Source organism: Mytilus galloprovincialis, chromosome 3 (assembly GCF_965363235.1).
Source record: "Mytilus galloprovincialis chromosome 3, xbMytGall1.hap1.1, whole genome shotgun sequence".
NCBI lineage: Eukaryota > Metazoa > Mollusca > Bivalvia > Mytilida > Mytilidae > Mytilus > Mytilus galloprovincialis.
Window position 1 is genome coordinate 49,444,790 of NC_134840.1, and position 21,182 is coordinate 49,465,971.

Below are 21,182 nucleotides of genomic sequence, written 5' to 3' on the forward strand. Positions count from 1 at the left end.
AAAAGGAAGGTTGTGATTGATTTAAGTACATATTGTTTATCTATTTTCACAGACTGTTGATTCAATTATTTATTTGGGTACCATTAGTTTTGATTGAGGAGCAATAGTAATTTCATGGATACTTTTTTTCACAAATTCCACATTGTTTCAAGCCTAAAGAAATTGTGTACTACCTTGAACATTTAAAATCATTGTTAACTTAACCAGTGAAGTTTAATATCCAACAAATAATAAAGAATTTAGAGAAGACAGAAATTTTTACATACCCAGTACTCAAAAGTTTTTATTGAATGACAGTGCATTGTTTTTAAGATTAGATGCAAAGATAATATACATGTCAGGTTGTAAACATACTTAAAAATCTGATATCAACATGGATCCTGCTTTTTATTAGACCAACAATGTTGATTTGGATCGTGATGGACAGATGCTTAATGTTTAGTAGAAAATAAAATGCACATTCAAGATGAAGAACATGTCAATGTAATATAGTAATTAACCCTGCTTTGTACTTAACAAATATACCGAATCAGATGTTTAGTTTGCTAGTTCACAAGGTAACACTCCACAAAAAGATATGTCACCCTACTTAGACACATTACTCTGGCCGCAAGTTGGTAATTCTTTGCTCTTTTTCCTTAATGCTGTGTGCTTAGCTGAGAAGCAGCAAATACCAATTTTAAAGTCCTTAGTTTGATGTGGTTGTGGTTCAAACCCACAACCTCCAACACTCAAGATACACAAGAGACAAATGATGTGATTTTCCAAAAAAAAACTAGTTAATATGGAAAAAGTGGATAGGAAGCATTAAATCTTGACCTTATCCCTACTTAAAAACACCCTTTAAAAGTTATTATTCTTCTGAACATGTTTATTTTTGGTTACAATTTTAATGTATTGCTCTTTTGCTGACATACAGCCAACAAATCATAAGAGGACCATTTTATCAACAATTGGAACCATATTTTGTTATTTGTAGAAAATGATTATGATTTGTTTTTTACAATAAAGATATATTTATGGTATAGAGTAGCCATATTGATGATCAACAGCCAGGTAAAAAGATTTTTTTAGAATATTAATAAAAGGAAAACCAGAAGATTTTCTCAAGAGTTAGGAACTATAATTGCCCAGAATGATAATGCTCACACTTGCCTTCAGCCAGTTGTGTAAAAATCAAAGTCATGGAAATCACTCATGGAAAGATTAGAAGAGAAGTTTGAATTATTTCATTTTAAGGTATAGTGGGGGAAAATAAACATTTTTAAAGTACTATTGCTGAAAATTGCATAAACAGCAGGTCTTTAGAAGGAAACTTGCTTTTCCAGTATAAGGATAAAATGAGCTCAAATTAAATAATATGGGTCTCTTAATTTGCACAATTTTATTTAAACTACAGTTTATATAACTTATCGAAATTATGTTGCCTGTTCTGAACATGTTTCAAAAAAACAGAAGAATGCAAATCAAAAATTCTTCTAGTAAATGTTACCAACTATATTTGTAAGACATAAATCTACACCAACAGCTAAAAACTTTAAAGTGTCAACAAAAAAAATCTAAAAATGTTGTTTTGGGGCATTTTGTAAGTTAAAAAAGAGGTTATATGACATTGAAAATTAAAGTTTTAGAGTGCCTTTTGATCAATTTTTAAAGTATTTTTCAACACAGGGCATTGAAAATGAACTTTTTCAACGTAAACCAATTAAAAAACTTATTTTATTGAAATGTGGATTCTTTCTTGATTGCAAAAATATATAGTCTAATAAAAATTCAAATGACTGAAATAGACATAATGATAGATGGGAAACAAACTAATAAACAAAGTTTTGTTATAATTAAGAGTTTTAAAATTTTAAAACTGTTTCAAGCCAATTCCTGATAAAAAAAAGTGAACTAATCTAAATTGTTGATTAATTACAGATGATTATTGGAAATTTATCAAGTAAATTATAGGCCTTACTTGAATACCTTTTATATGTTCATATTTATATTCATATTTCATTTTTTTAAGATATTGTTAATCCATTAATCATTGATCTTTCAGATATAATTTACAGAATCACTTTACGTAATGTAGATTAAAAGTAATTGGCAATAAATAAATCTATCATCCTTATAAATATCAAACATCTAATATACACATTTGTGTAATTATGAGGTCAAATACTTGTATAATTATGTAAGACTGAGGTTGATATGTAATGTGGTCAATTTGATTGGCAGTTTAGGAGGTGGGGCATTGTAATTAAAGGTCCACCTTGTCTCTGATTGTTTAGTGATAATGACAGTTGTCAATCATACTAGTATTGAATCAATACCCACTTACCTAATCAAAATGTTTTTTAAAAAAGCCTGCGCATCAACACACCTTAATGACATACATTCTTGAATGAACTGCTCCAATAATATACTCATTTTTTCAGTTTATATGTGTATTATGTGCACATACATGATAACCATAGGGAACTATATTTCAGTGTGAATACATTTAGTAACAGTAGCTAACCTGTCCTGTTGTTAGGGAGGCCGGTGTCTAAGTAAAGATCAGAACAAGTTCTAATCTTTCCAAAAATACTATTATAAAACAAGCATATCTTTATTCAGTTTTTTTTCCAAACATTAATGATAAAACTAAAATGTAAAGACACATACATACAAGTTCTGTGATCATAAACTTAAAATAAAAGACTGTTTCTACCACAATCAAGAGCTCAGGTTAAAAATTATCCATCTAAAAATTGAAAAACATTCAGAAACATACATCAGCCATTTAATTTAAATTTGTGCTTTCCCATTCCAAAAACAATAACTTATAGACGAGCCCTAATAAGTGCCCTATTATGACACAAACAAAAATAACATTTATAAGACCAATAATGCATTTTTATGCTATAAAAAAGTTTCTGAATCATATCAACAAATGATTTACATAAATCATCCATTCTTTCACATAACACTTGTACATCTCACTAACAGCCATAATCCAGCAGTTTTGGGAAACAAAATATGACTTAGCCTTTGTTGCTGTTATAATATTCATGTAGTTTTGTACAGAGACACTCAAGGTGTCAAATCTTTATGCTTATTTCTCTTTATACTTATATATCTAATAATTATGTTCTAGTGATACTGAAAAATGCTAATTTATACACATGAAACTTTCTCAAAGTTAAATATACTGGAATAGTGGATGGACATGTCAGATAAAAACATTAAAATACTGAAACTTTCAACAAATTTAAAGATATTTTTTCAGAAAACAAGACAGCATATTATGTTATGCCATAAAATTCAAAAGGATAAAAGTTTGGTTAATTCACTTCATCAAGCAATAATAAAAAAATTAAAAAAAACAAATACATATTCTGCCTGAGTGCTGAATTTTAGATTGACTACGATACTACATTAGCACCTTACAACATACAATCACACAAATGCATAATTTAAAGAAAACACTTACTATTTACATCACCTTTGGTTTTTTTATTACAAAAATAAATTATCTCTGATGTAATGCTTAACTGTACAAACAGATAATTCTAAAATAACAACAATTAAAATGGAGAATATGTCCATAGGACGTAGATGATGCCACTGTTTGCATATAACATTATAATGAAACATAACTAGAAAATAATAAAATTGACACCACACAAATTTGTACTTGACCTGTGTTTAATGGTAATAAACAGTGTGTATAATATGTTTCATAACATTGGTTGAGACAAACTAAAGTTAAGAGAATGAAAACTAATTTTGGGATAAATGGACGGACAAGGGTAACACTTAATGCCCCCTCCACAAAAAATCATAGATATAACTTACTGAAAAAAATAGAAATTATAGTGAGAAGTACATTAGAAGTTCATGATATTTTTTCTGCTAAGTATTATTTTAAATCAATTGATATAATAATAGCTGTCATTAATATTAAAGCCTCTCTTTCATACCTATTTTTATTGATTATCCCTTTCTTGGGTTTAAAATATCAGACATTAATCATTGAAATCCTCTTACATAATTTCATGGATTTAATTTTTCTAATTGAAATGCGAAGAACTTTAAAGAATGGTACTTAGCACAAATTAAGTACAAATAGCTTTATAAAGTCAATCATGAAACCATAAAACATGTTTATCTAGTAAATCAACCTATTAAACAGGGGATAAAAATGAACAGTAAAGTTATACAAATAAAATACTTGATTCATCACATTCTGTACAATCCTAAAAACAGAGGTCTAAAATACACACTGCATAACAGTTGTCATGTTGAAATCTTTTTGATTGTTAAAAAAAAATCAATATTTTTTACATGAATATAATCGCATTGCAAATTGCATTCATTTAAGGATTAAAAAATAAAACAATACTTCTAAAACACTTATCTGCTAAAAATAACACCTGTCCTTAACTGAAAACAGATTTGAAGTATTTCTTATCAGACATTAACATTCCTATCTGGATGCAATGTTCTATAAATAAGTTAAGCAACAAAAACTCTTTGAACATAAATTTTGAAAAAAATTCATGTGAAAAAGTTGTTCTTTTACATGTTTTGTGTGATTTCCTGAGAAAGAGTTGTACAGAAGGGTGTCATGTATAAGTATGTTGAGCATACTCACTTATTTGGTTGTGCTTATACAGTAAGATATTACACATAATAAATATATACCATTGGCTGTAAAACTCTCATTTTAAAAGAACTTGATAAAAATAATACAAATTTACAGTAAAAACACTAATCAATCTGCTTTTCTAACATTTCGTTTACGAGTTTGTGACTTTGGACTGTCTACCACTTTTGGAATATCTTCTTCTTTACTTTTTTTACTTTCCTCTGACACTTCTTTGGGAGGTATATTGTTTTGATGAGAATCTTTAGTATCATCTATTATGTCTTGATCATCATCATCAGCCTGAAATCAAAGTTGAAAAATTCAAACAAAAAAAATCAAAACTTGAAATAATAGTTTTAAAACCCCTATGCCGAATTCATTTCTATCTATCTGAATTAGACAGTGCCATCCATGTCAGGACAGTCTCTGTACATCACATCTAACTTAAAATCTAGAAGCGGGCTAATACAGAAACCTACACATTTTTGCTATAAAAATTAACATGATTAATTTTCTTGTATAAATTGTAAAAATTTCAAAATGCAACAGAAAATATCTCACCCACCTATTGGTTGTTAAAAAAGTGCATTCAAAATGTTATAAGTATTTAAAATAAAATCAGAGCCTAGTTAATCTATAGATCCAGGATTTGTAGCTTCATTGGCTTGTGTCCTTTTTATAGATTCAACATGACCCTTTTTTTAACTTTCAATAGAAGCTATTTGGTCATACTAGTCAAATCCTGGATTTAAGTCAAATCTTAGAAGTCCTATTAATACTCAAATAAATTAATCCCCGTTTCTCACACCACTCTAAAAAAAAGTGACAGAATATTAATTTCTTATTCATAACTCAAACATAGCAATATAGCATTTTTTATTTCATCTGATTTCTGTCCTTGCTAAATTAATATATAAAAGTACTAAAAAAACGTTCCTTCTTTTATTTTTTATCTATTTGTCGTTTGGCCTTTAAAAAAGATGAAAACAAGAATGTGTCCATAGTACACGGATGCCCCACATGCACTATCATTTGCTATGTTTAGTGAACCGTGAAATCGGGGTAAAAACTCAAATTTGGCATTAAAATTAGAAAGATCATATCATAGGGAACATGTATACTTAGTTTCAAGTTGATTGGACTCCAACTTTATCAAAAACTACCTTGACCAAAAACTTCAACCTGAAGCGAAACGAAAAAACAGACGAACAAACAGACGGACTCTACTATTGTAGGTTCAGTCAATTATTTAATGTCATAAAATACCTTGTTAGTTTCTCCCTTTCGTTTGTCATACATGTAATTTGATGGAGGTGACGGTCTGGATGGGAATACAAAATCACACAAAAATACTATCACCTGCAAATAAGTATGAAACACAGATTAAATTATAACATGTAAATATATTTTGAAATGTTTCTTAATCAATTATGCTATTAACAAATGATTAAGGCCTATCGTTGTTATTAATTAAACTGCTTAGTTTGTTAGATTCTTTGAAACTCTTTTACGTTTTGAAATGTTAAAATTTATACAATTATTTAACACTTGTGCCGTGATATAAGCCTCTTAAAATAAAAATGCCAACATTGGCTCATTCTTGTTAAAATAATTTGCTGGGTATTTTTCCAGCTTAAAATATATCATAACTTACTAGTCCAAGTATTAATCCTGTCATTATGGTTGCAATAGCAAAAATAACATAACATCCCCACTCAGGTATACCATATTCTTCTGTCATCATAGTGTACAGGGACTAAAATAAAATTCAATATCATCATTATAAAACCAAAATTTGCTTTCATTATTGATCGTAATTGGAAGTATTTCCACTAATTTATAACAAGCATTTTATATAACATGCTTTTTGTCTGGGGCTTTATAAAGTGATGGAGGGGTCTGTATTTTGTTTGTCCTGCTGTCAACTCTTGATCTTGTATTCACAATGCTTCTCAAAAGCTTGACAGACTCAGATGTACTTTTGCACCTCCTATTTTATATTTTCAGATCAATTTTTTGGGGTCTAACTTTAGTTTGAAATGGTCGTTTTTGCACACAACAATACACATGATTTGTATATGCTTTTCCTCTAAAACCTCTAATCAGATATTAATAAAAGTTATAAATATTTTTTACCATATTATGCACCTCCTACATGTTTTTCGTTTTTGGTCTGATTTTTAAGGCAGAAGGTTACCATAGCAAAAATTCAACTTTGCATTATCTTGGGGTACAAATTTTGTAATGACAACTCTCCCTTGAACCCTTAAAATCAGAATTTATTATATTTTTCTCTGGTCATTCACCATATAATGACATGGTAACAATAGTGTACAATTTATTTTGATGTTTCATCCAAACCATGAATTTTGTAAAGGGCAGGTAGCAAATTATCATTGTGAGAACATTTCTCATAGAATTTCTTATCTTATATGACTTTGCTTCATAAAGGATTTTCTTCCAAGATAGCATTTTACCTGAACATAACATTCTACTACATGGGTCAAACTGTCACACTGAACAACCCAAAGTGTGTGAATGACAACTACATGTATCCCATTAATATTGAACTAAAGGATGCCACAGATTAGGAGATGTATACTTCAATTAAGACTTTCATCAAGAAATTGATAGTGAGTGCAAGTTAACAAAAGTAAAAAAGATAACTTCCATTTTTCTATTGTTACTTTCCATTTCTATGAAGCAACAGCAATAGTAACACTACAATTTTTAAATAATTTTTCTATACAAAGGATATATCCAACAGTTATAAAAAAGATATCATTAATCTGTACCAATATTTACCCTTATTTTCATAGCCAACTTGAAAAAGAATCCAACAGCTCCCATCCTGTAAAAGATATAAAGTCATTTAATTTACAATAAAGATATCGCGTACAACATCTTTTGCTCTAATAAACCGGGGGAAAAAATTGTTTGCAGTGTTATAGCAGGGACTGCTAAGATTTGACTTAAATCCAGGATTTGACTAGTATGACCAAATAGCTTTTACCATGATAACCTATAGTTTTAATACTTTCTCACTGCTACTAGGGCTGTCAACAAGTTCTCACTGTTTCGATATTTACTAACATGACCTTGAAGACAATTTCACTATGGTTTTTGTTACCATACTTACTGATAGGACCCTGGTGACAGATACCATGACACTGGTTCTACTTCTTGCCATTTTTTGTCATCCACAAAACTCATCAGTTCGTCTTCTTTTCTTCCACTTTTGTACTGTCGAAATTCTCCATCTTTTATACTGAAGTTCAAAGTGTAAAAACAATAAGTTATTCTCAAAGTAATCAGTTCACAAAAAAATGTGTTGCATAATGAGAATGTCAAAAAATGTGAAAAAAAATAACAGCATTTTCAAAATTATTAATCTTAGTTCACTATAAAAATTTTTCTTACATTTTAAAATGTGTTTACTGTTTAATATCCTTCAACAAGCATTTAGCTGATTTAAAATTGTACAAATGCCTTTTTAAAATATTTATATAATTCAGCCAACTTAAAACTCAAGTTCTATAGCAAACTGCTTTGTAACTATCATTCACAAAATCTGAACAGAGATGCAGGAATTACCCGATGTACAAAGTCACTTACTGATAAATAGTAGGTAATGCAGCTACAAGGAATCTGCCACTCAAACCTGAAAAAAAAACATAATAGTTTAATAAAAGAATGTTCTTAGCTGCAATAGTAAAATACTGTTGGAAACTGATGACGGTTACAGCCTGGAATTCTATCATCACTTTTTCAAATAAAATAGAAGTTAAAATGTCAGTAAATTTAAAGCATAAATTCATGAAAAAAGTAAAATATGCTACTTAAAGGTAGGTTGTCTTGATTAATGTACTAACACTTGCAGGCACCTTTTGGTTGATAGATTTTATTCAAAGTGGGTTTCAATTCATGGAATTGTTTTGTCTCAGTAGTTTTCAAAGAAAGATAAATATACTGACAACCATTTTTGACACATTCCCTGTTTCATTTCGCAATTTTATGACATAATTATATAACATATGCATAACTTGACTATTAGATACATACACTGCATCACTTATAATTAATCCCTACCAAATAACTCCAAAATCCATATGTAGCAGCTGTGGCGCTTTAACTCATATAAATGTATTAACATCTAACCTGGATTTTCTGTTACATCTACAACTCCAACACTAATGTCCAGATCACGACTCCAGTCAGCTAATTTACTCCAAGTCTCAGAAAACTGTCTACAAGCAGGACACCATGGAGCCATACTGCATCAATAAAAAAACAGAAAGTATATTCATACATGTAATTAATACCAGACAAAGAACTTGAAAGAAGTGAACATCTGAATGGGGTTACTTTTTTAGGGGGGAGCATAAAGGTACATGTATTCTAATTCAAGTTAAATGTAAACATGAAGATGCAATGCATGAAATATATAATCATTGCTGAAAAATTTAATAAATTGCTTCGCTGAGCGCAGCCTGATTTGACAGCAGAGGTCAAACCCTGAACAGTTGGAGCAAATTTGGACACAATATTCTAGCTTGATACTGTCTGAACTTGGATTGTGATCAAATTTTTGACATAATATACTTTTCTGTCACAAAAAAAATGTGGTCAAAGATCTTATAAATGTATTGCACAATACTGTGCAATTGAAGGTTTCTTCTTTCTTCTTTAAAAATTTTTAACTTTGAATAATTTTGAAAAAAAAATATGAACTCCCTAAAAAAATTGTGTACTAGTTCAGTAAAAATACTTTTAGAACCCTTCCTTGGAGCAATAACACCCAAACTCAATCCAAGCCTTTGTAGTAAGGAAACTTGTAGTACAATTTTCAAGAGATCCATTCACTTAAACACAAATTATGGTCTGAAAACTAGAAAAAAGATTGTTTTATGGCCCTTTTTTGGCCCCTTATTCCTGCATGTTTGGAAGAATTACTCCTACACTAAATCTCAGTCTTCCTTTTGTGATATGGAACCTTGTGGTACAATGTCAGAGAGATCCATACACTCAAGCACAAGTTATTGTCCGGAAACTCCAAAAATGCTTGTTTTTGGCCTCTTTTTGGTCCTTTATACCTAAACTGTTGGCATCATAACCCCCAAAATGAATCTTAACCTTCTACATGTGGTATTAAATATTGTGGTAATTTTTCAGAGCCATTAAAATACTTATACACAAGTTACAAATGTATTATCCTGAAACTAGAAAAAAATGCTTCTTTTGGGCCCCTAATTCCTAAGTTGGGATCATCATCTCCAAAATCAATCTCAACCTTCGAAGTTCCTTTTGTGGTATTGAACCTTCTTAAAATATTTCATTGAGGTCAAAAAATATAAAAAGATTTGGTACATTTCACTTTAAAAAATCTGAAAATTGGGTGATCAGAATCAGAAACTGCATCTAGCAGACATTTGTACAAGTTTCATCTGATTGGGGGGAAGATGAGAATGTTCCTTATTATTTTTATTTTCCATAAATTGTTTGTGCAAATTGTAATGCAGTCTACTTAAAATATTATAAGATTGAGAAGATCATATCTGATGAAAATAAATGTATCTTCTAATCTGACAGTACATTTATGTACACTACATGTATATTCATGTATGTCATCCAATGGACCTGTTAATTTAAGGTATAGATAATTTGTAAGTGTTGACTGGTCATACAAATCATCCAACAAATGTTTTAACTTGAAAACAGAAATATGATGACGCAAATAAAATAAATAAATAATCTACTTTTATCAATTATTCAATAATGTAATTACGTACATGTACATATTGTGTATATGTTTAATTAATTTCTAATCAATTACAAGTACATTATAAATAATTACTAGATCTTTTGCTTTTAAATCAATGAATATATTCAACAAAATAATGAAAATACTTTAATTCATACAACATTTTCCCTTACATTTGTACTTTTACTGTAAATAAAAATGTATTTGTGTTTAGATATATACAATGTACATGTATAGGGTTTATAACATTCTGTTTACCTCCAGTTTACTTTTCTGCACACACACAAAAACAGAGCACAATTTACCTAGTAAGTTACCATTCATTTTCCAAAGGGAAAGACATTTATATTTACAAATTGTATACTATTAAATATCATATAAAACTAAATTCAAATGAGACAACTTTCCACCAAAATAACTAAGTTCTACTAACTACAATTAACAAATATTCAAAGGTAACCTAATGGCTTGTAAGATATAATTGGTACCTTAAACATGTATAACTGAGTTATCCAATTTAAAAAAAATGTTTTGGAAATAATTCAAGATTGATAAAAAAAAAAATTGTTGCAAAAACCCAGATATCATCACAGATTTTGTTACAAATTCTAAACATAAATTCCTCAAACCATTGCTGACACTTGTTTGGTCCATGATGTGCTAGCATTTATTGTCTACATTAAACAACTTTCAAATCCATATGATAAACCTCCTGTTGAGATGCTAAAGTAGATCCATCATAAAAGGTGTACTTGAACATGTTGAATATTTATTATTTCATATACTTGTCATTGCTAGCACTCAGGCCTCGACAGTAACACTTGTCCGATTGTCCGGTACCAGAGCAAAAAAAGGTCGGACAAGTAAAAGCTATATCAAGCTTGTCCGATGGGACAAGTAAAATTATTCTGCAGAAAATAAATTTGATGAACAAAGTAATTATAATCAATAAAACAAGAAGAGAAGAGAAAAATAAAGTTTTAATTTTACATGTTTACTTGCAATCGAATATTTAAAACTGGTTCTTTGTCAGGTACTTTTTAACAGGTAAAAGACATACTATTCTGGTAAACCAGTCTTACTGATTCGAATCAGTGGGCTTTGCAGATAATGTAACTTTACAAGACAGTTCATCACTAGCTCGAAACGATTCGGCTCCAACTTTAATAGACAGTTTGGCACCGTACGAGACATATTTAATAGACATGATTAATAGACAGTTTGGTAACGCAGACATATCGGACCAAGACAAATCTGTACATCATTTTTCTACCTTATTCTGTTGCTTTAAAATAAATTATACCCGTATTTTTTTCAACAAAAATACATTTTAAATAAGAATGAAGAAATTATTTACAATAAAATTCACTAAATCATATTTGATCCTATGTAGTAAAACACAATACTTGCAATACGGTGACCTACAATGTATACTGGCTATAGTTGTAAATTTCTTGCAGAGAGTTGTCTCATTCATTTGCAATCATAACTCATCTTCATTTTTGTATGCCTCACCTACGATAGTACGAAAATCTTTCAATTTTAATGTCAAATTAGAGTTTTGACCCTAATTTCACGGTCCACTGAACATAATAATGATAGTGCGAGTGGGGCATCCATGTACTATGGACACATTCTTGTTTATTGATTGCATTTGAATAAACTTTTCAAGTTAAAAAAAACAATGACAGGCCTATCAGACGGTTCCTGATCATCTGCCTAGTCTTATAAGACTTTGGCATTTATGAAAACTAGAACCTGTGACAAAACTAGATTCAGTTGTTCCGACTCATATTTTTTTAAAGTATTTCAAAAGATACATTATGTATGAATCAAACACTGTGGAATCAACTTCTGTTCTATTGTTTTAGTTTATTTTGTTCCTTGAATTTACTTATAATGCAAAAAAGGTTATTCTTAAGATTGTTTAGGACAAGTTACAATTTCATTCGGACAAGTAAGTTTTGGTATGTACTTGAAAAAAAAAGTTATTGTAGAGGCCTGGCACTGCATGCAAATTATTATCCTTTATCTATAAAGTACTGAATTGTCAGTTACTCAATATGTGAGTACAATTCCAATGGGAAAAGCTACTGAGTTTATAAAATTTCCATATGTTTCACGTTTACATTGAAACAACCAACATGACCATTGAAAGGGATAATTATTAAAAAGAAAAATAGGCAACTTGAAAAACTTAAAAATTATTCCTTAAAAAAATCACTTTTCATGTCTTCCGTATGTCATTTGTGTGTATACGTAACATACAGATGCAAAGTGTAAGTAAGTGGTCCAAACCGGTGAAACTGTAACACGTTTTAGGAATAATATTGTTTGTACGTCATACTTACAATTCCAGCATCCATTCCCCTTCTAATACCGTTTGCCAATTTTCATCAGTAATTGTCATTACGGACTTTCCAAGTCCAAGACAAACAGGGAGCACAAATAAAATGCTTAAACATGCAGTTGCTCTCATGGTGCGTATTGAAATTCTCAAACAGGAAGTAAATTCAGGAAGTCCTAAGCCTAAAATGACATCTACGACCCTTCCTCAGAACCATATAATATTATTCACCCAATAAATGAAAGTATCATTTCAAAATAATAATTACAATAATTTATCTATTTGGTAGAGTTTTATAAAAATAATAAGGTGTAATTTGGAATAGTGAATTACAGGATGTTGCATATACTAATAGGCAAATACGGATCAAACGGACTTATTTTGTCGATTACTGAGTTGCATCCCTTGCAAGGTTTATTGTTAATTAGTTTATTTGAGGTAAATAGTTATAAAAAGAGTCTTTTTGGATCAAAGTGACACATTTATACTTCATAAACAGATTAAGACAGATACATTTAATAAAAAGACTGCCATCATGTTGCACAGTCACATTTTGACAACCACTGAACCAGATATCATGACTATCACTGATTCAGGGATATCCTCATAAATGGGTATTATCCACACTAATAGGTAATATATAATAAATTAATTCAGGTAATATTAAACCGTATCTATTTTCAGTGCTAAATATCACAAGATTACCACTTTAAAAATAATAAGTCACGTTTGTAATTGTATTGACTAAGTATTTGTATAGTAAGACAAATCCTTGTAATAATGAGTTGTATAGACCTTATCATTATTTGGAAATCTGTGCCACTTGAACCATACACCATATCGCTATTCCTGGCTTATGCTAGAATCTGTCCCGCTTGAACTATTGATGTCTTACAACAATCACTTTTCTATTGTGGAGTCAGATATTTTGTATTATGACATCAAAATTTTACGGGAACTGGCCTGAGATGTCCTGTAATGGCGGACACATAGCGATAAGGTGTATTGAAGTCATACACAAATTACTTTTCTATTGTGGCATCCAATATTTTCTATTGTGAATTCATAATTTGCAGAGCTCCAGATAAGCTGCGTATTTGCGTGATCACGCAATACAAATAATTAAAAACCCAATGCAATTGCCCATTGCAGGGTTCAATAACCCAATTAATTCAAAGGAAAACCCAATTATATGCCAAAACCATGAGTTATTAATTCTCTATCGTTTGCGTTATTAACCCTTATCAGTTTATTGTCTTCGCGTAATTCTATTTTTATAATACTTATAATTGGAAATGTCCTTTCGCTTTCTAAAAATAGAGCCCTGCCTCAAGTAGCTGAAATGGGTCCCCGTTGGAATTTCTGTTGCTCACAAGGTACACATGTTTATAAAAGCTATGATGATAAAAAGACTCAGCTAGTGTTTTTAGGAAGGGTCCATCGAATTCACGGGCATACATGTTTGCGTACCTTAATGAGAACATTGCTAATAACGTCCCAGAAAAAATAAAATAGCCTTGCCAGACGTCATAATTATTTGGACTAATAATAATAATGGGGTTTCGTCAAAAACGAAATCAGTTGGAAAAATTGAGAAGCCAACTCATTATGACATGATATGTAGTTGGGAAACATTTCTAATAAGGGACAACTTAACCCAGATTTATGTAAATTGAATTAAACAAAAACATTCAAGTATAATTTTAGTTTATATACTATTTTTTTTTCATTTTAGTTGAGTGAATACGCATATCCGTTTTTTTACAGTTTATATAAGTTGTGAGAAAATACAAAACTGCCCGGCAGAACGTTTGAAACGGGACACAAATTAAACGTACAATTGCTCGTCAGTGAATTAAACAGCTACATGTGATGTAGCACATATACAAAGAAAGAAACATATATATTTTAAGATGGAAAAATATTCAATATTGTGTTGATGAAAAAACCCAATACATTAATTAAGGAGCTTGGTGGTGAAAAACCCAATTTGATATTTGCTTGAGGGGTGAATTAAAATTGATAATGCAATTCAAAAACTTTATCACCCAATTACATAAGAAAATGGTGGGTAAAAACCCCAATTTGTGAATTCTTATCTGGAGCTCTGAATTTGACAGGAGCCTTTGTAAAATTGTGATTTCCAGTAATGACAGACAAATAGCAATAAGGTGTATTTACCTTGTAGATAAGCTGAACAGGCCACTGTTTTCCTTGGTACTATAAGAATTTATCCTGTCACAGTGTGAACGCTTTATGTTTATGAAAATTATCCTTGTTGTCATAAAAGTAAATAAGGGTACCCAGGTTTAACTCCTAATCTTAGAAAAAGTCATTAGGTGAATTATTCTGCAATTGTTTGTTAGGAATTTTTCGGTTAGTTGATGATGCCTCACCCACACATGTCACATACTGAATACACAAAAAAAGAAATAAATGTCGGTACATTTGATAAGGTCACTTTCTTTTGGTTCCAAGGACAACAATGAGTCGTAAATGACCTGTTAAGCTTACGCTAAATATATTAGAATAAACAATGATAAAGTACTGTAGGTTGAACCCAATCACCAAATGGGTTATAATTTTACAACCTATTGTTAAAAAAAATTCTGAATACCAGCTGAATATTTAGGATTTTAATTAACCCTTGGATATTGTTGGAAAATGCTTTTTAAGAGGAATGAATAGTGCAGCTATTCTTTTTCTTGGAAAGTTGCTGATATAATCAAAAGTACAAATTTACTTTTATACAACATGTAATAAACAAATGTACTTTTCAAAATTGTTTGCTAAATTAAACAACAAATGTTTTTTTTATGCCCCTCCTACATTGTACATTTACCATAGTAGAAGGGCATTATGTTTTCTGGTCTGTGGGTCTATTCGTCTGTTATTTTGGCAGTTTGTTTGTTTGCCTGTCCCTCTGCCTTCAGTTTACAGTTTTTGGTTAAGGTTGTTTTTGATGAAGTTGAAGTCCAATTAACTTGAAACTTAGTATACATGTTCCCTGTGATAAAATATTTCTAATATCAATGCCAAATTAAAGTTTTACCCCAATTTCACGGTCCACTGAACATACAAAATGATAGTGCGAGTGAGGCATCCATGTACTACATTGTATGGACACATTCTTGTTTAACAATGAATTCATATCAAATTTTGGCCATATTTACAATACCCTAAATAGGTTATTATAACCCCTCTCCGAATTCTCACAAAGGATTTTTACATGTAAGTAATGGTCATTTTTTGCCATGGCAAGTCCAACATTGAGAAGATGATTGTTTTTCCTATTTATTTATTGTATCAGCCCTCATGCAAAAATAGAGCAAGGAAATGATATAAAATTTAGATTATTTTTTAAACTTTAAACTTGTGCTTTGTTATGATGTTGTCATTTTGTGTACTTAAAATTATGATTACTTTTATGTATATTTATTTTAAAGGAATGTCTAGAAACTGGATTGATAGAGGTGAACAGATGAGATATAGTGGTAGATACCCAATCAATGAAATGTGGAATACCAGACAGTCTTTAATGAATGATTTAAGAAGAAACTTAACTCTAAATAAGTATTTAACATCTATTGAAAGAAAATGTTCTGATTTTGTTTTTGAAAAAAGAAACAAAAGATCAAATTGGAAAAGATCAGCTACGTGCACAGTTAGTAAAGACCCCGAAGACAAAGTATTGGAAGACAAATCACAAGAAAGAAGGGAACCAGAAGATTCATCTGGTTACTTTAATGATGATCCAAATATTGACATATCTTCAGAAAATGAAAATGAAACCTCTACATTAAAACCAACAAATACTGAATTTATCATTAAAGAAGAACCTTCACCTGAACAATTTGATATTAATACAGAGTACAGTCAGTTGGATATTAACTTCCCAGGAAATTTGGAAAAGAATCAATCAGATCAAATTGAATGCCAGACAGAAGAATCAAATCTGTTGCCGATTGCAAATTTAAACATAGAAATCAAATCTGAAGAAAGTTTTGAGACTGAACAAACTATGTATACAAAAGAAGTTGAGGACTGTGTCACAAAAGAAAATCCCTTTGATTATCAAGAGATTTCTCAAACAAAATATGATGAAATTGACTCAAGCTTAGATAAAAAGTCTGAAAGTGGTACAAAGACAAAGAATTGCAAAGAAAAATCTATAACATACAAAGATTTTGTAAGGTCAGTTTCAAAACTAGTTAGTGATAGTGAATCGTCTAAATCAGAGAAAATACAAAATTCAGATAAAATTTGTGGTAAGCGTAAAAAGACAAAAAAAGTGAAATCTCCAAACTCAAAAAAAGATAGTGATGTTGACAAAACAATTAGGAGTACTCGAAGTTCAATAAAGTGTAAAAAGGTTCATAATGTGGAAAAGAAAAGAACAAAGAAAGAAGAAGAAAAGAAAGTTAGAAATAAAACTGAAAGGACAACTGCTACAAATACTCTCAAACTGAACAAACAGAAAACAAAATCAAAGAGTAGATATTCTACTAGATCACAAAGAAAGGAAAAAGATTTAGAAGAAGAAAGTGTGCATGAGGAACCTTCTGCATCAATATCAAAACAAAAAGAATATCCTAAAAGAAAGATTGTATGTCCTGCAGATGAGGACATTCCACTTGCGAAATACACAAAGTTATTACATCACAATGAAGAAACTAAAGTTAAAGACTCGTTTAAAGGAGCTGCTGATTTTGACAAGGAAATTCATTACTCACCTAATAGTTGTGTTCATTCTGACGATAAAACCGAAGAGTACATGAATAAGTCTAAAACAAACCAGATAGATAAATCTGAATCCAAATCAAAGGATAAAAAGATTAAAAAAGAAAGTTCTCTACAGACATCGTTGATCCTGATTAATGATTCGGATTCTGATAAACAACAGAACACCACAAACCAAACTGTTAGTCGTAAGTTAGACAGTTTAAACAATAACACCGATTTAAAACAAGAAAAGTCAAGCAGTCAACATGTTAAGGGTGAGGAATCTTGGTCATCATCACATGAAAACGATCAATTATGGGAATATTTAAAATGTGATTTTTGCGATTTCATGGTCAGTAAGAAAAAGGAACAAAGTTATCAATTGATGGAGGAACATTTAGAAAGTACTAAGCACAATGCTGCAAGTATTGTTAAAATCAGCATTTCAGATGGTGAATTGAGGCCAGTCTTTGTTAAAAAGGAACATGCAATACTACTGTCTTTAGAAAAAGCTACCATTTTACCGTATTGCCCTACATGTTGTACTGTTATGCCCTCTATCTGGACTGTACAGTTGCATGCTAAATACAAACATGGTGAAAATAGCAATTATGATAAAGACAAATATTGTCTCGGAAAAATAGAAAATGTGGTCAATATTCCTATTCCAAGAAAAATTAATGTGTGTAAGAAATGTGGACTCAAAAAAAATAATATTCAAGAACACTGGGAAACCCACAATCATTTTCCGTATGATTTACCGTCACCCAATCAAATAGCACAGTTTTCTTGTAGTGCATGCAATCGATATTTTGATTCGTTCTCCTCGGCTCTCAGCCATGCAGTTGCCCATGAAAAACATGATAAACTGCAAAACGATGGTGTTATCATTACTTATATTACAAAATCAGAGCAGGTATTAACTTTGCTACCTAGAGAAAAAACACTTTCTAATGGAAGAGCTTTGGAAATCTTAAATCAGGCTAAATTAGCCAACAAACAGGGACAGTGGACTAGAGCACAAAGAAAAGAATTTGAAATGATGGCAGTTGATTGGAAACGATGTTTTAAACAGTATTAAGAAAATTATTTGTTACAACATGATATAAAATGTTTTGGTGTTTTATTTCTTGTCTAGTACAAACTTGGGCCTGTATTTATTGCACTCATCATAATCTTCAACTTTCATTGCAAACATACATATACTGAAATCATGCACATCTACTTATACTTCACATTGTGTCAGCTGTTTTCAGATAATTGTAAACACTAGAATCTTGAAGCTTCTAAAATGTATCCACAAATTACCAAACAAAATGAAACAATATAAAAAAAAGATGTGGTATGATTGCCAATGAGACAACTCTCCACAAGAGACCAAAATAACATAAAAATTAACAACTATTGGTTAAGGCCTTCAACAATGAGCAAAACTCATACCGCCTAGTCAGCTATAAATGTCTATTCTCAAACCTAGTGAAGGAAAGGCTTCCCTTGCTTAAAGTTGCGGGTTGATGAGCAAAATCAGTGATCATGAATACAATTGCTGATCATGAAAATAATATGATAAATTATATAATTATGCTCCCGCTGTAGCGGAGGGGGCCTTAAGTTTTACCCTTGTCCATCTATCCGTCCGTACGTTCCAAAATTGGTTTTCATTCTCTAACTTTAGTTTGCCTCAACCAAATGTTTTGAAACTTATACACAATGGTAATTACCTACCACAAAACACAGATAAAGTTTGAATTTGTGTGGCGTCACTTTTGCCGTTCTTGAGATATCCCCTTTATAAATGGAATTTTTTTCAAATTCTAATAATGTATCTGTTCTAAAAATATCAAGATATAATTGTTAGAAGTAATTGTTAAAATTGGAGTTATCTTCCTTTGCCCATTATTGTGGTTGAATCAACTACAACCAAGAATGAACAACCAAATAAGTTTACTTAAATGTGATTTAAAAAAAATCATCATAAGGATCTATGTTTCAGTTATCAGAAAATATCTTATTATTGCAATAACCAACCAGTTGCAAAACCTTTGCAAAACTTGCTGAATTTGCAGTTATATGATTTGGTATGTAGGTGATGTTTTATGTAGCATTCTAAAGGACTGTTGTCTTTTGACCTTGACCTTGTTTTTACGCTCCAGAGTACAAGTTGAGATTTTTGTCACTCCACCTAGGGATAGTGATCCGGCAGCGGCGGCTACGGTGGCGGCGGTGTTAGCTAACTTCTTAAAAGCTTTATATTTTAGAAGGTAGAAGACCTGGATGCTTCATACTTTGTATATGGAGGCCTCATGATACGAAGTTTCCGTCAGTCACATGTCCAATGTCCATGACCTCATTTTCATGGTTCAGTGACTACTTGAAAAAAAGTTAAAATTTTTTGTAATGTTAAGTTCTCTCTTATTTTAAGTAGTAGGATAACTATATTTGGTATGTGCATACCTTGCAAGGTCCTCATGCCTGTCAGACAGTTTTCACTTGACTTTGACCTCATTTCATGGATCAGTGAACAAGGTTAAGTTTTGGTGGTCAAGTCCATATCTCAGATACTATAAGCAATAGGTCTAGTATATTCGGTGTATGGAAGGACTGAAAGGTGTACATGTCCAACTGGCAGGTGTCATCTGACCTTGACCTCATTTTCATGGTTCAGTGGTTATAGTTAAGTTTTTGTGTTTTGGTCTGTTTTGCTTATACTGTATGCAATTGGTCTATTATATTTGGTGTATGGAATGATTGGAAGGTGTACATGTCTAGCTGGTAGGTGTCATCTGACCTTGACCTCATTTTCATGGGTCAGTGGTCGAAGTTAAGTTTTTGAGTTTGGTCTATTTTTCTAATACAATAAGCAATAGGCCAACTATATTTGGTGTATGTTAACATTTTATGATCATATGTCAGTCGCACAGATTTGATTTGACCTTGACCTCATTCTCACAGTTCATTGCTTAGTGTTAAGTTTTTGTGTTTTGGTCTGTTTTTCTTAAACTATAAGCTATAGGTCAACTATATTTGTTGTATGGAAGAATTTTTAGCTGTACATGTCTGCCTGGCATGGTTTATCATGTTTATCTGACCTTGACATCATTTTCATGGTTCATTGATCAATGTTTGGTTTTCTTGGTTAATGTTAAGTTTATGTGACAGTTGTAATAAAGCTTTACATTTAGGACTATCAACATAAAATCAATGATTAGTAAAGAAGGCGAGACATTTCAGTGTGTGCACTCTTGTTTTTATTTCAAATGTACATTAACTATGATAGCTTAGGGAGCTACCATTTGATTTTTATGGGGGGGGGGGGGGGGGGGGGGGCTAGGATGAAATTTGAAAAAAATAGGCAGGACAGGAGTTTTGAGTAAAAAAAAGGCAGGATATGACACTTGCAAAAAAAAAAAGTCAGGATAAACTAAAAAAAAAAAAAAAAGGCAGGACCGATTAGAGTGAAAAATAAAAAGGCAGGACCGATTAGAGTGAAAAATAAAAAGGCAGGACAGAGATTACAGCTAAAAAAAATGCAGGACAAAATTTTTCATCCTAGCCCCCCCCCGTAAAAATCAAATGGTAGCTCCCTTATCATTTTAAAACATTTAGCTTTGGTGTAATGTAGATAGTAAAAGGTTGGCTAACGTTGCATTCTTTTAGGTTAGAGTGTTCAGTTAAAATTTTGGGCCTCAACATTTGTCTTTATAGTGGTTGCACAACAGGTTACTATAACT

General features: G+C 31.0%; 1 protein-coding gene across 1 annotated transcript; it reads right to left on the reverse strand.

Annotated features, from left to right (window-relative positions):
- Positions 1–4,630: 4,630 nt before the first annotated feature.
- LOC143068213 (thioredoxin-related transmembrane protein 1-like) lies at positions 4,631–12,903 on the reverse strand. Its single transcript, XM_076242097.1, has 8 exons — positions 12,734–12,903; positions 8,780–8,895; positions 8,237–8,282; positions 7,761–7,889; positions 7,427–7,472; positions 6,276–6,377; positions 5,888–5,980; positions 4,631–4,921 (listed from the first exon to the last, which is right to left on the reverse strand). Exons 1-8 carry the CDS (start codon positions 12,859–12,861, stop codon positions 4,748–4,750), a joined length of 834 nt encoding a protein of 277 aa, XP_076098212.1. The 5' UTR covers positions 12,862–12,903; the 3' UTR covers positions 4,631–4,747.
- Between the last annotated feature and the right edge of the window lie 8,279 nt (positions 12,904–21,182).